The sequence below is a fragment of the Mizuhopecten yessoensis genome, unplaced genomic scaffold (genome assembly GCF_002113885.1).
Source record: "Mizuhopecten yessoensis strain PY_sf001 unplaced genomic scaffold, ASM211388v2 scaffold9653, whole genome shotgun sequence".
Lineage (NCBI taxonomy): Eukaryota > Metazoa > Mollusca > Bivalvia > Pectinida > Pectinidae > Mizuhopecten > Mizuhopecten yessoensis.
The window spans coordinates 95,743-112,995 of record NW_018408155.1 but is presented as its reverse complement, the minus strand read 5'-3'; the positions used below and the strand labels follow the sequence as shown (position 1 = coordinate 112,995).

Genomic DNA, 17,253 nt, shown 5'->3' with positions numbered 1-17,253 from the left:
AATTGGGAACAAGCTATTTCGTTAATGAGCTATACACACGTGTTATAAAATTACCGCAATCGCATGACAATTGATTTGATGAAATATATACGAAAACACATTAGCATTTGAATTAGAGATGTAAAATGTTTACAACTACCCAAATATACAAATAGTTGCATCACAGAAGTTAAAAATATAAACTGTAGCGTGTGAAAAGTAATTTCAAATTACGCACAGGTGGGAAAATACCTAATGTTTTCTAAGTTAAATATACAGCGCCAGATGATTAATAATAACGCAGGATGCTCAAGCCTAGCCAGATTATACTAAAACACATATATACGTGTATGTATATAAGTACCGTATCATTTGATAGGAAGCGAATGGATTGTTTAACGTTCATGTCTGTATTTACCGTAGTAAGACAACTCGATTACATCCGTACCGTACTACATATAACTCGCATGTAAATAAAGAATAATTTAATAGCTTATATGTTGTTATCGTATATCTCTAAAATGATAAATGCTACTAAAGGACTCATAGTTTGTTAGTGAAACTAATATTAAGTTACAGAAAATATATTTAAAAATGATAATATAACGATATAAAACATAAATATAGCCCCCTGAATAATCTGCAAAATACTATAAGGCGCCTTACATCACATGTCTAATAGTATTTCTACATTGACGGCTATACAAATAGAAGATAAAAAAGGAATATGATTATGAATGACGATACATGATAAAAATCAAGGTCTTTTTTTCCCCCCAGTTACAATAGATCGTTATAATATTAAATCCTAAAATAGGTCAACTTCAACACCACTTATATTGCAGAGTTGTGCAACATCAGATTAATGACTGAGCGTAGGAAGTAAATATTTGTCAATTTTCAAATACATTTTTATCAATAAATAAAAAACAATATCGATTACGATTTCTATTTTTTTTTTTTTTTTACCCTGTGAAAAAGGATCCGGTCCCCTTGTTAGCAGATTAATTATAAATGGTGGAAGCTGGCACTCCTTAATATAACTTAAAGTGTATAGTTAATCCTATAAAGGACTTATTGAGTCAAAATAGCCATGCTTCGATTATAATGGAAGCGTACATTTTTTTTTCTGTTGTACAACATGAAAGAAAAGCCATTAGCCAACTGTGTTTCATCTTATTTCCTGAACTTAGTTTTGCGACTACTAAATAGGAATTCAGCATACGTTTTCATTTTGTTGTTTTAAAAAAATTCCATTCCATTACTGCTGACTGCCTTTGCGTATTAATCATATAAAACTCAATGGTTTTGATTTAAGGAGATATTTTACCAGAACTATTTATTTTGTCCTGGACCACTTTATCAAGAGCAAGATAATTAAGTAATATCTGTCAGATAATATTGAATATTTATTGTGTCACTGAAATTACCTATACTCGAAAACGTTTATCACATTTTCTAGATGAAGGTCAAATTTCACGAAAATGTAAGTACTATTTACATTAAGTTCAAGAGGGCTAAGATTGACGACAGCATTGAAAGTCCATAGAAAACAAACACAATAAATAAATAAATAAATAAATAAATAAATAGACCTTCAGCCAAAAACAGATTTTTTAGAGTTATATAACATACCTAACATCACTTTAAGAAAGCGCAAATAATATCTCTACAGTTCTAACCTAAACACTGTTGGCACGATCAAGAAGATATAGCTATATGTAACCGTAGTTACATACATGCAATCATAGCCACTTTTACTTTTGAAGTTGACGTTTGTCTTTTATTTTATCGTTTGATGTCATTTCCTTTCAAGCGTTTTATTTACTTATCGCAGCGTCCGTCGTCCGTCCGTCCGTCCGTCCGTCCGTCAACCTTTCCTTTAAAATGCTACTAGTCCTGAACGGCCAAATAGATTTTGACTAAATTTGGTCTGGAGCATCCTTGGGCCAGGGGAACTCAGTTTTGTGTAAATGGTGGGTATGGCCTTCCTGGAGGCAGAGGGGTGGGGCCGAATAGGGGAAATAAAGGTTAAACATTTAAAATCCTCTCTACCGTAGGGATTAAGGGATTTTATCCTAATTTAGTCTGGAGCATCCTTGGGCCAAGATGACTCGAATTTTGTATAAAAGTGGATGTGACCCCACGGGGCAGTGGGGCGGGCCGAATAGGGTAGAGGAAATAATGATAAAACCTTTAAAATCCTTCTTCTCCCGTAGGGATTAAGGCATTGTATTCTAATTAATACTGGAGCATCATTGGGCCAAGAGTACTAAATTTTGTATAAATGGTGATCCTGGAGGCAGAGGGAAGAGGCCGAATATGAGAAATAGAGGTAAATTCCTTTTCTACCGTAGGGATTAAGAGATTTTATCCTAATTTAGTCTGGAGTATCTTTGGGCCAAGGGTGCTCAATTTTGTATAACTGGTGGGTGTGGCCCCACTTGGGACAGAGGGGCGGGGCCCAATAGAGGAAATAAAGGTAACACCTTTAAAATCTTTCTTCTACCATAGGGATAAAGATATTTTATCCTAATTTAGTCCTGAATATACTTGGGCCAAGGGAACTCAATTTTATATAAACAGTGAGTTGGGGCAGAGGGGCGGGGCCCAAAAGGGGAAATAGAGGTAAAACATTTAAAATCCTTTTTCTACCGTGGGGATGAAGGCATTTTATTCGAGTTTAGTCTGGAGCATTCTCGGGCCAAGGGAATTATATTTGGTATAAATGGTGGGTGTGGCCTCCCTGGCGACAGAGGGACGGGGTCGAATGGGGAGAACATAGCAAATTCTTCAAAGTCCTTTTTTCCTCTGTAGGAATGATAAAATGTTGTCAAAATTTGGTATGAAGCACCCTTGGGTGAAGGGGAACCAAATATATATGAACAATGGGTCTGACCCCCTGGGGGACAGAGAGGCGGGGACCAATAAGTGATAGCTTTATTATTACTATTATTCCGTTTGAATGAAGGTATTTTGACCAAATTTGAACAGTAGCATCCTATTTGGAACGGAAATCAGTTTTGTATAAATGGAGGGTTTGAACCCCCTGGGGCCTGAAGGGCGTGGCCCATTAGGGGAATCATAGCAAATTCTTTAAAATCTTTCTTCTTCTGTAGGAATTGGTTGAAGGGGAACCAACTTTGTATAAATTTTGTATAAATCTGACCCCCCTTGTGGCAGAGAGGCAGGGCCAAATAGGGAAAATAAAAAAATAAAATGCTTTATAATCCTTCTTCTTCTGTTGGAATGACAGGATTATGTCAATATTTAGTATAAAGCATCCTTGGGTGAAGGTGACCTAATTGTGTATCAACGATGGGTCTGACCCCCCTGGGGCAGAGAGGCGGGGCCCAGTAGGGGAAACATAGCAAATTTCTTCGAAATCTTGCTTTTACTTTAGGAATGACAGGATTTTGTCCAATTCCATATACATATAGCCCCTGACTAACCATGTCATACATGTACACTTCCAGTAATATCCTGCTATCCTAACTTCAATTTTGCTTACATTTCCAGATGAGCGATACAGGGACTTGTTTTTGGTCCTAATGACCTCTTCTGTGTTGGTTGGTCAATAAGAATCCAGCAATAACAATAAGTTAAACAGCTTTTGTACTGATGTAGTCATTGTGCTAGAATTTCAAGTAAGCATCTGCTAACCGTGCAAAGAGCTTTCTAAGCCTGCGACTGTTGTAATGTTTCGATTCCTAACCATTTGTGTTACCGATAACTGTAATTATACTTCCCCGTGGAGAAGAAACCGCACTCACTGTTATCTCTAACGATGTAAAAGAAATGATGCAGGTAATTGCAAAATAAACATTGCTAAGGCGTTGACACTTCAGAAACCGTGTAGTAGGAACTCTCACGGGATTAACACGTCATCCATCGTGAAACAAACAATCATTAATTTGATTTCGAACATCTATTTAAATATACAATATTCCATTATTCATCGTCTATTCCTTTTCTATCTAACGCCTTAATTATGTACCCGATAACCTTTTTTGACCACAAAGTTGTATCTTACAAGTTGTAATACCTTATTAGCTTGACGCTTTTCAAATAGAAAAAAAACTAAATGATATATTTTTAAGAATGTCTAACTCATTTGAATTAGCCTAAAAAAACATAACAAATTTGGTTCAATGCAATACTTGTGTACTGAATTTTAATTTGAAAATATATTAAAATTAACAAAGTATCAAGATGAAGATACCAAGATAAAGTTGACTTAACTTTTATATCTTTGATAAAGTGCAATGGCGCCTAACAATAAATGTAATAAAAAGCTATCTATATACACCATTTCCTCACCAACGTCTCAAATAAAACACAATGATTTGTAACGTTGTGTAGGACGCTATTGACCTAGACAGATTGGCCGAACTGCTCGACACATATCTAAGTGCAGTTGCACAGTAACCTTTCTGTATGGTAGTTTGTATGCTATACAGAGGGATTTGCTTCTACAACCTGTTAAACGGGAATCGTAAACCGCTTTACGGTGTATTATAAATATATATAAACGAAGAATGTATAACGCAAGGGCCCGCATGGTTGATATCCATGGATGTTTTCTGTAAGAATTTGCGTTAATGTTTGAGAAGAACCAACGCAAATCAGATCATTTTATTTTCTTTCTGGGATTTCTGATTTTTGTTGATTTATTAAAGAGTACGACAAATACCACACGCAAAAACATATTAGCATACTTAAACAGAATCCTGAATAATTTATAAAGAAACAAAACGTTTTTAAAAATCAGCTCAACAGTCAGCAGAGCTAGACCGGGATTCGAACTTACCAGTTGAGCTACTTGGTAAAACTCAGAATGGAAGTGTTCTGTCACAACTGCGCTACAGTTATATCTAAACGGACGTTAAAGGGGGTTGCTGTATATACGAAAGCATACACTAGTGCAGTGGGACAGGGGTCTTTAAGCAAAACAAAAGTTAGTGATGAATGGGTTCGGTGTTAAAGTTAGTGGCTTTCGGATCCTGTTTTGTCTTCTTGGTGATGCCATTTCCCTTTCTCGTGATATGCTATGTGTATGTGTGCATCTGTATAGCATAAAGGAGCAATATTTATAATGAAATATTAGGTTTCCTTTTAAATAATATGTCATAATCATGTTGTTGTATTTTTCAGCTTAATTTACTGCGTGAATTGACATTTACTGGCGGTAAAGGAGACGGACTAATGGAAAATAATTTTAGACCACCTTTACCTCTCAATAGAAGGCTAGTGAGAACGAATATACAATCTAACTCACAGGTTGGTATCTTGCTTGCCTTATACATCATATTATTTCCGTTGTCCGATGATCTAAGGACGTAGGTTAGGATGTGGTAGTTCGAAAAAGATCAGTAATCTTCCTAAGGAAGATGACAAATGAACCATAATTATACAGTGAATAAAACGCAAGAGGAAAACGTTTTTTTGTAAATGATACGCTGATAAGTGTTGATCTTCATGGTGAAAGTCGTTGAAAGAAACAAAAAAAAAATCTTACCTTTACCGAACGCCTGGTCAAATCTCCCTTGTACTTTTTCAATGATCTTCATGTATATTTTCCTTTGGTAATATCTTGCCCTAATTTTATCAATCTTTAGTTCGAATTTCGGATTTGTTGACATTTCGATTTTTCTTAGCGCTTTTATTCTTTATTGTTTTATCTATAAAAATAAATGGATACATCGATGGTTATGTGAAGTATATTGGCTTTTTAAATATTTATTCATCTTGTTTTCTACTCCAATGATGTTACCCTTCTGCAATGTATTGACATAATATCCTTTTTCTCATGAACAGTACAGGCAATTAGTGCGAGCTTATTATATGACATAATATTTCTAATCCTGCCTTTATGCAAGATTATGGTTTCATTTTCTGCCCAAACGCTTGTTTTAATTGTAGTACATGTATCATTATTCGTCTTTAATTCGTTTGTTCTGTATTTTCGTCGCCTCCTGAATGAAACCAATTAAAAGTAGGACTTTTTTTTATTTCTAACTGCAATTTAAAGTTAAATCAAACATGTAATTAAACAAACTTGAATATTTTCTCCGTTGGAGTTGGTACTCGGTATCCTTAAATTCATGTGCCAAGGAATGGTGTTTTTCACGGGTAACCAAAAAAAAAATCTAATACAAAGAAACATCTGAATGCACAGCATCTGTTGGTTCCAATTTTATTTATTTTAACAGTGTTCACTATAATAATGATAATCCATCGAAAATATTCAAGAGTAACGGATAATTCCTGTTGTCTAAATTTCTAAAATAAGCAAATTAAAGGTGACAGTGCAAGTTAAAAAGCTTTCAATGGAGATTTATGAAAAAAAAAAAAAAAAAAAAATCTCGTTTTGAGATCATCCCCAGTGACAATCTTTTCCGGCTGTCGTATCTAAGGAAGTGCCGACATTTTAGAATGTACTTGCTTGGTAACGAGTTTAGGTCTCGCTTGGTATAAAAAAGCGCATTACCTGTCAAACCGGTTATCATTTGTTCAACATGTGCGCAAGATGACACTACATATTTGTACTTTACTATATGTACATGTATATAGAACACTTTCACGATCTTTTACCAGAATTTTGTATCAGATCATTGAAAACGAAATGAAATGGAACACATCAAATCAATTATTTATCTAAGAAAAGTGGAAATACTCGTTACCAAGCAAGGACAAACTAAAATGTCGGCACTTCCTTGGAAACGATAGTCGAAAGAGATGGGGAAGATCTGAAAACCAAAAAAAGGTTTGAAAAAAACACAATTTAATTTAATTGAAATCTTTTTAACTTGCACTGTCAGATTTAAAGAAGGGATATGACGAAATAGTTTAATAGTTTTGCTATTCCCAAACTTGTTTAACGAAAACAGCCCATTGTAAATTGAATATGGAGTATAATTGAAATAGACACCACTTTCTTCGAATCCATACATTAGATGAAAGGTATTCGAAAAGGCGTTATCAAATGGAAATATCACTTTGTACAATGATGCCTTGCTGCAAGTTTACAAACATCTCCAGAAAGTCTTTGCGTCAAGTTTACTTGGCTTCAATTGACTTAGAGACAAAAATCAAACTATCTATAAAAAGTCTATCATATATTAGGCCTGACGATGTTTTCCTATCTGAAATGCTTCTGCACTTTTAAAGTAATGACTCAATTACACTCCACCACAGAAAACTGCATCGTACTGAAATGACCATAGCTGTTAATAGTACGTCAATTACAAACAAACGAACTGTAAATATCAAAGATAAGTCAATTTTTGTTTTCTAATTTTAAGGATGAAGAATGTCATGCGAGAAAAGTCACGTTTTATCAAGGTAAGCAACCTAAGTAAGTGTTTCTTGTCTTAGTATCAGACTTATTGTTTTAAACCCATATAATTTTATTTCATTATTATCATATAATAAATAGCATATTTATCAATATAATCATGGTTACGAAAGGTGATGGATCGACAGAGAAATAGCAAATCCCGAGGGTTGCACATTTCTCTGTTACACAATAAACGAAAGGCGGAGTATCTCCCATCATTCGGATATTTTTTTTAAATCGATAATATTCAACATTTAAACTTTTTTATCCTGATTTACAAATCTCTTCTCTATTTGAGAGCTGATTGTGACGTCATATCTATATTACTTCCGTGATGTCAGTCCTAGTACTGTTTCCTTTCACGTTTTATATATCTAACCAAAGTGGGTCATGCACGAATAAAACGGTTGACAATTCTGAGAATGATGAGAGAAAGCAAAATCAATTTTAGCAGAGGTAAGTTTTATAGATATAATTGTTTTCAAGCATTATTTATTTTCATATGTTTCCATGTATAGTAATTAAAACAATACGAAAATGTCATTTTAAAATGCATTAGGCATAAGGCTGTAAATAGTAGAAGAACAATAAATATCATAACACATATTTTTCTACATATTTTTATTAAATCCTCTATTTATCACGAAAATGTTATGAGAGTGACAATACAATGGAATGTAAGAGTTGATCAATTTGTATTTGAAGATTTATTCTATCTCTTTTGAAACTTAATGATTAATATATCAATATTGCTTTTTTTCGTCCATTAACATGTATCTAATTTGATTAAAATGATCTAATAAAGATAGAAAAACGTTATAATTATCACAAGTCTCCGTAGCTAAAAATTCACATTTTATATTTTTAAATACTTGCTATTTCTTGCGCCTTTTTTCATAACCAAAAGCCAACGATCAGATATTGAATTGTCTTACAATACATATATAATAAGTTGTTGTAAAATCCAAGTTCTTCAGGAATTACAATTGATGTGCCCGATACAAGACTCCGGCATCTGTGTTAAATTGTATCGCTAAGCTGGCTCGTTCTTCTACTGCAACAAAACCATCCCCGCGATATTGTTAATCCCAAGTCTATTAGCTTCGCGCCAAGTCTCAAATAGGCAGACGCGTTGCTGGCTGACAATTCCAACCTCTCTTGTAGTTGTCACGAGGAGACATTCTTGAACCACCGTTAAAATTACAAAACGTGCTCTGAACACAATTTGACATTTACCGACATTTTCCTGTGTATAGGCCAGCAAATTCAATTCCCGCATACCTGACACCTGCATACTAAAACAGTTAGTCGCTAGAACATTCTAGACATCTGTTCAATCTATATTTGGTTATAGTTTAAATTTTTCATTTATTTTTAATTTCATAGTTGTGTTTTTATTGAAATTTACTTTATATATTTTATTGCGGTTGACGTACAAGCTCAAATTGAATTTTCTTGGATTTAATGTTAGAGCTTCGATTTTCCCTTTTTTATCGCTTTCATTGTGTGCCGTTTCAACTTTTATCACTTATCAGATTATCAAAATTTCTAAACATAGAATTCTTTCTCCTCTTTGGATTATAAGAACTGTAAAGAAGAACACGTATGCGGCTGCAGTTGATATTTAGAAACGCTTACTTCTCGGTGTAAAACCACCAAACAATTCTGTTAGTTTTATTAAATATTTGATACAGTATAATAACCTCGTTATATTGGCACCATTTGTACAAGAACATTTTGACGTTAGAGAGGGAAAAGGTGGTATATCGAGGGGTCGTACAAATGAAATGTTTAAAGAAAAATCGAATAGTTGACTTCGATTTATGCTGGCAATCATAGGTGACAACAAATAGAACGAAGGAATTTACAGTGTTTGTTACAGTGATACAGTGATACAGATTTTCTGGTATTAAATGGGGAGATATTGTATAGATTGTTACTGTATTGTTATATACGGAAATGTTATACCGATATGCAGTAGTTAAACAGATGATAGGTGTCGACCAATATGTCTTCACTTGTTTCTAAAACGTCTTGGCCAATCTTATTATAGCGTAATCAATATCAATGCAACTTATGTTATTTTATGCATGCGTTTTATTTTAATGTTCATGAAAAGAACACACTAATTGGTGAAGGTGTTGCGGGAATATTCAGACATTTTGAACCATTTTGAGGTGCATATTATAAGGTTAATATATTGGTATATTTATTTACGAGTTCATGCAGAAAGAAAATTATTCGAAGGAAACATTAGTTTGGGGACAAGAAATATTAAATCATGCTGTTCCTGTTTCATGTGAATTTAATTCTCACGAATAAATAACTGAGAGTACCGTTGCAAAAATAGGCACTTTTTCTACACTTTCAACTTCTTTTAAAAATCAAATACATCCAGTTCAATTTCGAGGGCCCATATCCATGAATGCGTTCTCATGCTAAAAAACATGGATTTTGTGCCCATATCTAATTTTTTGTTTCGTTTATAAATTATCAATAACATATAAGGTTGTCAGTGATTTGAACAATAAATAAAAAGGACTTAAAGCAAAATATTGTTTTCAATGTTTAAATTTGACGTTTTGATCATTTGACATGATTTAAGTGAATTTCAAGAAATTTGGTTTGAGCACAAAATCCATGCTTGAGCTTGAGAACGATTCTCAATAAGTCCGAAACATTTACATACACTATAGACAATCTGGTTTAGGGCTAGTAGATTATCACTTCTGTTCCTTAGATTACCATATACCAACCTCTAAGCGTTATTTATGATTCCTGATACATCATATTTAGTATCATTGTAAAAGTCCATGCTATAGACCGAAGTTTACACACGGGAGCAATGTTAGCCCGGTTTCACACAGTGAGGATATCTCATTGAACTATAGGTTAACCCAATTAATAAAAGCATAACGTGACTAATGTTCTTTTCTTATTGGTAAAATGTCCGAGGAAAAGAGTATTAAAGAACTTATGGCTGCCTACAATGTCGCCGACATCATTCTATTTGTGTTGGTGTCCACGTAGGATGTTTGTACTTTTGGACTATTAAATATGTGGTCACATGGAGTGCCATGGATAGTATTGAACCACTGAAAACACGTTTGAATGTAGAAATTTAAGACGGTCCCAACTGAGTATTTCTGAATTACTCTGGACATCCACCCTCATTAAACCTTTCATTGTTGTAAGACACCGAGTTACGAAAAGCGTTGTTTAGATATATATCGGGCTACGTCATAATTTTGTTCAGTTAACTATACTCGTGTGACCAACCTACATTTAACTCTACTCATGTGACCAAACTGCATTTAACTCTACTCATGTGACCAACCTACACTTAACTCTATTCATGTGACCAACCTACACTTAACTCTACTCATGTGACCAACATACACTCAACTCTACTCATGTGACCAACCTACACTTAACTCTACTCATGTGACCAACTTACGTTTAGCTCTACTCATGTGACCAACCTACATTTAACTCTACTCATGTGACCTACTTACACTTAACTCTCCTCATGTGTCCAACCTACACTTAATCTACTCATGCGACCAACCTACATTTAACTCTACTCATGTGACCAACCTACATTTAACTCTACTCATGTGACCAACCTACACTTAACTCTATTCATGTGACCAACCTACATTTAACTCTACTCATGTGATCAACATTTATTTAACTCTACTTTTGTGACCAACCTACATGTAACTCTACCCATGTGACCAACCTACATTTAACTCTACTCATGTGACTAATCTACACATTTAACTCTACTCATGTGACCAACCTACATTTAACTTTACTCATGTGACCAACCTACATTTAACTCTTTTCGTGTGACCAACCTACATTTAGTTCTACTGGTGTGACCAACCTGCATTTAACTCTACTCTTGTGACCAACCTACATTTAACTCTACTCATGTGACCAACCTGTATTTAAGTCTACTCATGTGACCAACCTGTATTTAACTCTACTCATGTGACCAACCTACACATAACTGTACTCATGTGACCAACCTACATTTAACTCTACTCATGTGACCAACCTACATTTAAATCTACTCATGTGATCAACCTACATTTAATTCTACTCATGTGACCAACCTACATTTAACTCTACTCGTGTGACCAACCTACATTTAACTCTACTCATGTGACTAATCTATATTCAACTCTACTCATGTGACCAACCTACATTTAACTCTACTCATGTGACCAACCTATATTTAACTCTACTTATGTGACCAAACTGCATTTACCTCTACTCATGTGACCAACCTACATTTAACTCTACCCATGTGACCAACCTACATTTTACTCTATTCATGTGACCAACCTACATTAAGACTAAGACACAAGCTGTGTTAAGAGGCCATCTCCATGACGCAACCTGTTTTTCGATTTTCAGAGGATGGTCTCTTAACATAAATATTTTTCTTACATACTTCATAAACACCTTCAGGTTGATATGCGTCAAAATCAAAAAAAGGATAGTAGGCACCGACAATAGTAATCGATAGTGTGAAACTGTAATATAAATAATCCGTAGGAGTTTAAGTAATACAGACACATAACAAGCAAATATAAACACCCAAATACACGCCCATTTGTATTGCTACTCACAGGAGTGTTAGTTCTCTCTCTCTGTGTGACATAAAATATAACAGTTGAAATATTTTGATAAAATAAAGACGTGAACAAACCAAAACGAGGACTAACACATGTCAAAGCAGATATCTTAATACCGGAACTAGTCGATCACTAAACATAATACTAAAACTTTTGTAATTATTGTGATTTATGTTCAGTAATTATCGTTTTGCTACAATCCCTTGTAACCCAAGTAACATAAAAACACATAACATAATCATTCCATAGTTTAATATCCTGCGATCGGATATTTGTTATTAATAATACTTGAGAATATGAGTAGATAACATATTTACTGGACAACACTTATTTAATAGAAATTCTTGATTTTTATATAAGTATATTTTCCCCTGCGATTCTAATTTCATGTTAAACCAACTTATAATGACTTACAGGAGATTTCTGATTGTGGACTGGGTGATTTACCTTATTTCCATTGTGAGATGTATATCACCATATGACTTCAAATATACATAGGATCTTACATGAGTTTCTCCATGTCATATGAGATTTATGAAACGAGTCTAAAAATCTTTCATTTTAGCGAGCCTCTGGTGTGCTAAAACGAAAAATTCGTGCGAAGTTTCATAAATCTCATATGACATGGAAGCTAATGCAAGATCCTTTTTATCACATAACTGCAAAACTGACCTCTCATTCGTTCAAACAAACAATGTATTCGTCCGTCATTTTATCAGCTTACTTTTGATGACATGACCAAAGCACTACTATCAAAATGTAGGTCATATCTATCGTCGCTGTAACAAAAGTCACAAATATCTTTTTTTTTAAATCACTCAAACAACATGGATACATATTAATATTTAATCATTTTTTTCAATGCCTTGTATAAATGAAGAGCTTCAGCTGAAATTTGGAGACACTTTTTAACAAAACAGCAACAAGTTCACACGGTCCACGCTACGTCACAGCGCGCGATAGTCCAAAGCGTCACACTACGCGGAAATTTGAGGTGTCACTGTCCGCTTCGATACTCCTACGACGTTTCACTGGTTTGGGAAGTGATGTTGGAAATTGTTTATAAATGTTAATGTTGTTATGTCCACCGTAAATGTCGCATGCACATTTTCATGGAAATTGGATTTAGTCTCAGATCTACTCTCGGACCCCGCGTAGCTCGCACGTTTACATTGTTGTTTTCCAAGTTATTGTCATCTGTGTACTGTTGTTTTACAAGTTTTTGCCATCTGTGTACCGTTGTTTTACAAGTTTTTGCCATCTGTGTACCGTTGTTTAGAACGTTTTGTAAACTCCTTGAGTTGGATGGATACAATATTCTGGAATACTTTTTCTGTGTGTTGCCATCCGTCACTAAGAACCAACTAGAAATTTCGCGCCCGCCATGTTTACTACGAGACGTAGTGCGGAGAAATTTACTATCCTGGGAAAGTATGATGTGGTCAACCAATCGAAATCGCTCTAGGTCACATACATGTAAGATGAGTTAATATGCACAAATATGAAATGGGTGTATTCACTGCATAACTGCGAAGTTATATGAGAAATGTATTTATGCTCTTTAAATTATCGGTCAAATATACATATTCTTTTTTGATAAAGAAAGCACTTTAATTTATAGACAGGTTGTGAATGAGAATATTGAATTGGTAATTATGGACAGGTAACAATTACAGCAGGTTTAAATCAGTTATAGAGTGGCATTAGCTACAGACAGACGGTCTCTAGAACAGTATTAACCTGACAGTAGTTTAAGACCTGTGGTAGCTACATACAAACATCTAAAGTATGTTAAACTGTCGTTATATATATAATAAGTTAGCTACAGATACGTAACTATAAAGACAGACGTGACTGTAGTTTAAGGATCCCTGTCCCGCTGTCCTTTGTTTGTTTAGTGTATAAGACAACAACCCCTTAATTTACCTTTTGATATAACTGTAGCTCAGTTCGGCCAAGACACTTCCTTGTTAGCCCGCTGCATTTTCACATTCGAAACACTGATGTTGATTATTTGATCTATGTTCTATTTTTTATTTTTTTCATATATAAGTGCCGCAAGGTCTGATTTATTATTTCAGAAACATTAATCAAAGCTTTACTCATACCCGAGAAATACTGTTTTCACTGCATACATGTAGTTACAGTTTTTGAATTTGCAGTAGCAAAGAGATCCTAAAGAGGGCTGTTAACTGTATACAGCCTACACAAAAATGTATCTGTAAGATTTGTTGTCTTGGTAAAGCAGGTGGTAGTCATAAAACCGTTGGTCTCTATAGGGTATTTGTATGTAGCTTTATACAGTACCTTTGTTAGTTGGGGAAAGTTGCTCGCAAAGGCTTGTTTGCCAAAAGTCATAAACGGTCGATTGTAGCAAACAAATGGTTTCTAAGGCATGTTTGAGAGTTTATTTACTCTTAAACACACACTTATTTAAGTAGTTATTTAGCATGTTACCAAAAGGATATCTCATTAAGAGAAACTGTAGAACAAATAGAGGTTCCCAAACGCGTGGTGGCTGGTTATCATGTCAATCTAACTCATATTACTTTTCAAATAGGTTTACCGAGTGTCTTTAACAATTTGAATAAAGACTCTTAAGAGTTCGATAAAAATGACAATCAACCGTCTCGAGTTGGTTGGAAACCCTTTTCCCCCACAACATTTAAACATTATATGTAGAAAATCACATGATTTCCTTCGGATTACATTGTTCCTGTCTCCGATCTGGGCAACACTTGCCATGAATTATGACATCACAATGGGAGATGACGTCGAAAAACAGTGTTACCTAACCTCCTAATTAAAAGATTGACCTATGAAATAACGTCCATGGTGTTACCCACGAGTGGTTAGCCAAACATGTCTACCACCACCTAGCAGGTTTATCCAGTAAATCGGCAATATAGTAACCTATCAGTGGTTGTTGGAAGAACCGTTTTCAAGAATATATATATACTACTTAACCCGGACGATGCAGACAAATTAATGAGGCATCAGTAGAGGGAGTGAAAATATAGGCGTTGTTAAAATCTGATAATACAATCGTTTGAGATTTTTAATTTATTAAAGAATCACATTCATAGTATCATATTCCCAATTACAATTCATAACATTAACTTCATGCAAAAAACATACCAAGGGTGTTAATATGCACATATTTTATTAACGATACTTGTTGTATTCACCATCACCATTCAGAGCTTTAACACACACGTAACTATATGAATAGGGTTTTGATATGCACATATTATATACAAATTAATTTTGTTTTGAGCAACATTCTATTTTGTTTCGCTTTTTGTTCTTTTAAGCATCAGAATTTCTCTAGTATACAGATAGTCCGTTTTGTTTTTCGTTGCAGTAAATTATAAACTTACGGAGCCCTAAGAAGTCCTACCCAAGGTGTTTACTTTCATTTTCAATCGTAAGTGTTGCTCTTATTATTTCATAACTTTGTGTGCTGTTGTTTGGCAACTTCAATAATACGTAAATGATGACCACGCTATTGTATATTTTTATGTTTACGCTATTTTGAATTTTGAAGAATAGAAAAAACATAATATGTATCTGTACTTTTGTCACACAACCAAAAATGCAGAATCAAACCGTAAATAAATTACACTAAAAAACATACATTTAATGTATTTTTAGTTTGAAACATGAATTTGTATCTAATACAGTATATATATTTATAAAGGTGTTTTGCTGACTATTGCCATCATGAATCAAAATATTGCTTATTTCATTTCCAATTACCAATAACGGTAGCGACAAAATTGGACAATAAGCTTAGATATCATCATAGCTTTCAGAATCAAATGAACATTCTGTGATCGACTATATACCTTGGTGATGAACAATCAATTTTTATTTGAAGGAAAACACAGAATCAAATGATCATTCTGTGATCGACTATATACCTTGGTGATGTACAATCAATTTTTATTTGAAGGAAAACGCAGAATCAAATAATCATTCTGATACTACCTTTTACGGATTCATGTCCCACTGCAAGCACAACACTAGACAATTCCACTGTGGTTTTTCGTATACAGAGTAATCTCCCCTTCGTGTCGTTTTAGGTATACAAACAAACACATATATTCATGTATATAACTATAGCGCTATTGCGCCGGGTATCATCCGTTGACCATTTCGCTCAATTGATTAGAGCGTCAGTATAACAATTGATTAGAGCGACAATATAACAATTGATTAGAGGGTCAGTATAACAATTGATGAGTGGGAGACAGTATATCAATTGATTAGAGCGTCAGGATAATAATTGATTAGAGCGTCAGTAAAACAATTGATTAGAGCGTCAGGATAATAATTGATTAGAGCGTCAGTATATCAATTGATTAGAGCGTCAGTGTAACAATTGATTAGAGCGTCAGCATAACAATTGATTAGAACGACAATATAACAATTGATTAGTGCGTCAGTATAACAATTGAATAGAGCGTCAGTATAACAATTGATTAGAGCGTCAGTATAACAATTGATGAGGGCGACAGTATATCAATTGATTAGAGCGTCAGTATAACAATTGATTAAAGCGGCAGTATATCAATTGATTAGAGCGTCAGTATAACAATTGATTAGAGCGTCAGTATAACAACTGATTAGAGCGTCAGTATAACAATTGATTAGAGCGTCAGTATAACATTTGATTACAGCGTCAGTATAACAATTGATTAGAGCCACAGTATAACAATTGATTAAAGCGACAGTATAACAATTGATTAGAGCGTCAGTGTAGCAATTGATTAGAGCGTCAGTATAACAATTGATTATAGCGTCAGTATAACAATTGATTCGAGCGTCAGTATAACAATTGATTAGAGCGTCAGTATACTAATTGATTAGAGCGTCAGTATAACAATTTATTAGAGCGTCAGTATAATAATTGATTAGAGCGTTAGTATAACAATTGATGAGTGGGAGACAGTATATCAATTGATTAGAGCGTCAGTATAACAATTTATTAGAGCGTCAGTATAATAATTGATTAGAGCGTCAGTATCACAATTGATTAGAGCGTCAGTATAACAATTGACTAAAGCGGCAGTATATCAATTGATTAGAGCGTCAGTATAACAATTGATGAGGGCGACAGTATATCAATTGATTAGAGCGTCAGTATATCAATTGATTAGAGCGTCAGTATATCAATTGATTAGAGCGTCAGTATATCAATTGATTAGAGCGTCAGTATATCAATTGATTAGAGCGTCAGTATAACAATTTATTAAAGCGGCAGTATATCAATTGATTAGAGCGTCA

The 17,253-nt window shown here is 34.3% G+C and overlaps 1 protein-coding gene across 1 annotated transcript in view; it reads left to right on the top strand.

Annotated features, from left to right (window-relative positions):
- The window catches only part of LOC110458619 (carbonic anhydrase-related protein 10-like), a 172,549-nt gene that overhangs the window by 152,795 nt on the left and 2,501 nt on the right, over positions 1–17,253 (top strand). The window contains exons 8-10 of the mRNA XM_021510402.1: positions 5,134–5,259; positions 7,284–7,323; positions 15,329–15,391. Coding sequence (XP_021366077.1) covers positions 5,134–5,259; positions 7,284–7,323; positions 15,329–15,354 — 192 coding nt within the window. The 3' untranslated portion in view covers positions 15,355–15,391. The remainder of the gene's footprint in view (positions 1–5,133; positions 5,260–7,283; positions 7,324–15,328; positions 15,392–17,253) is intronic.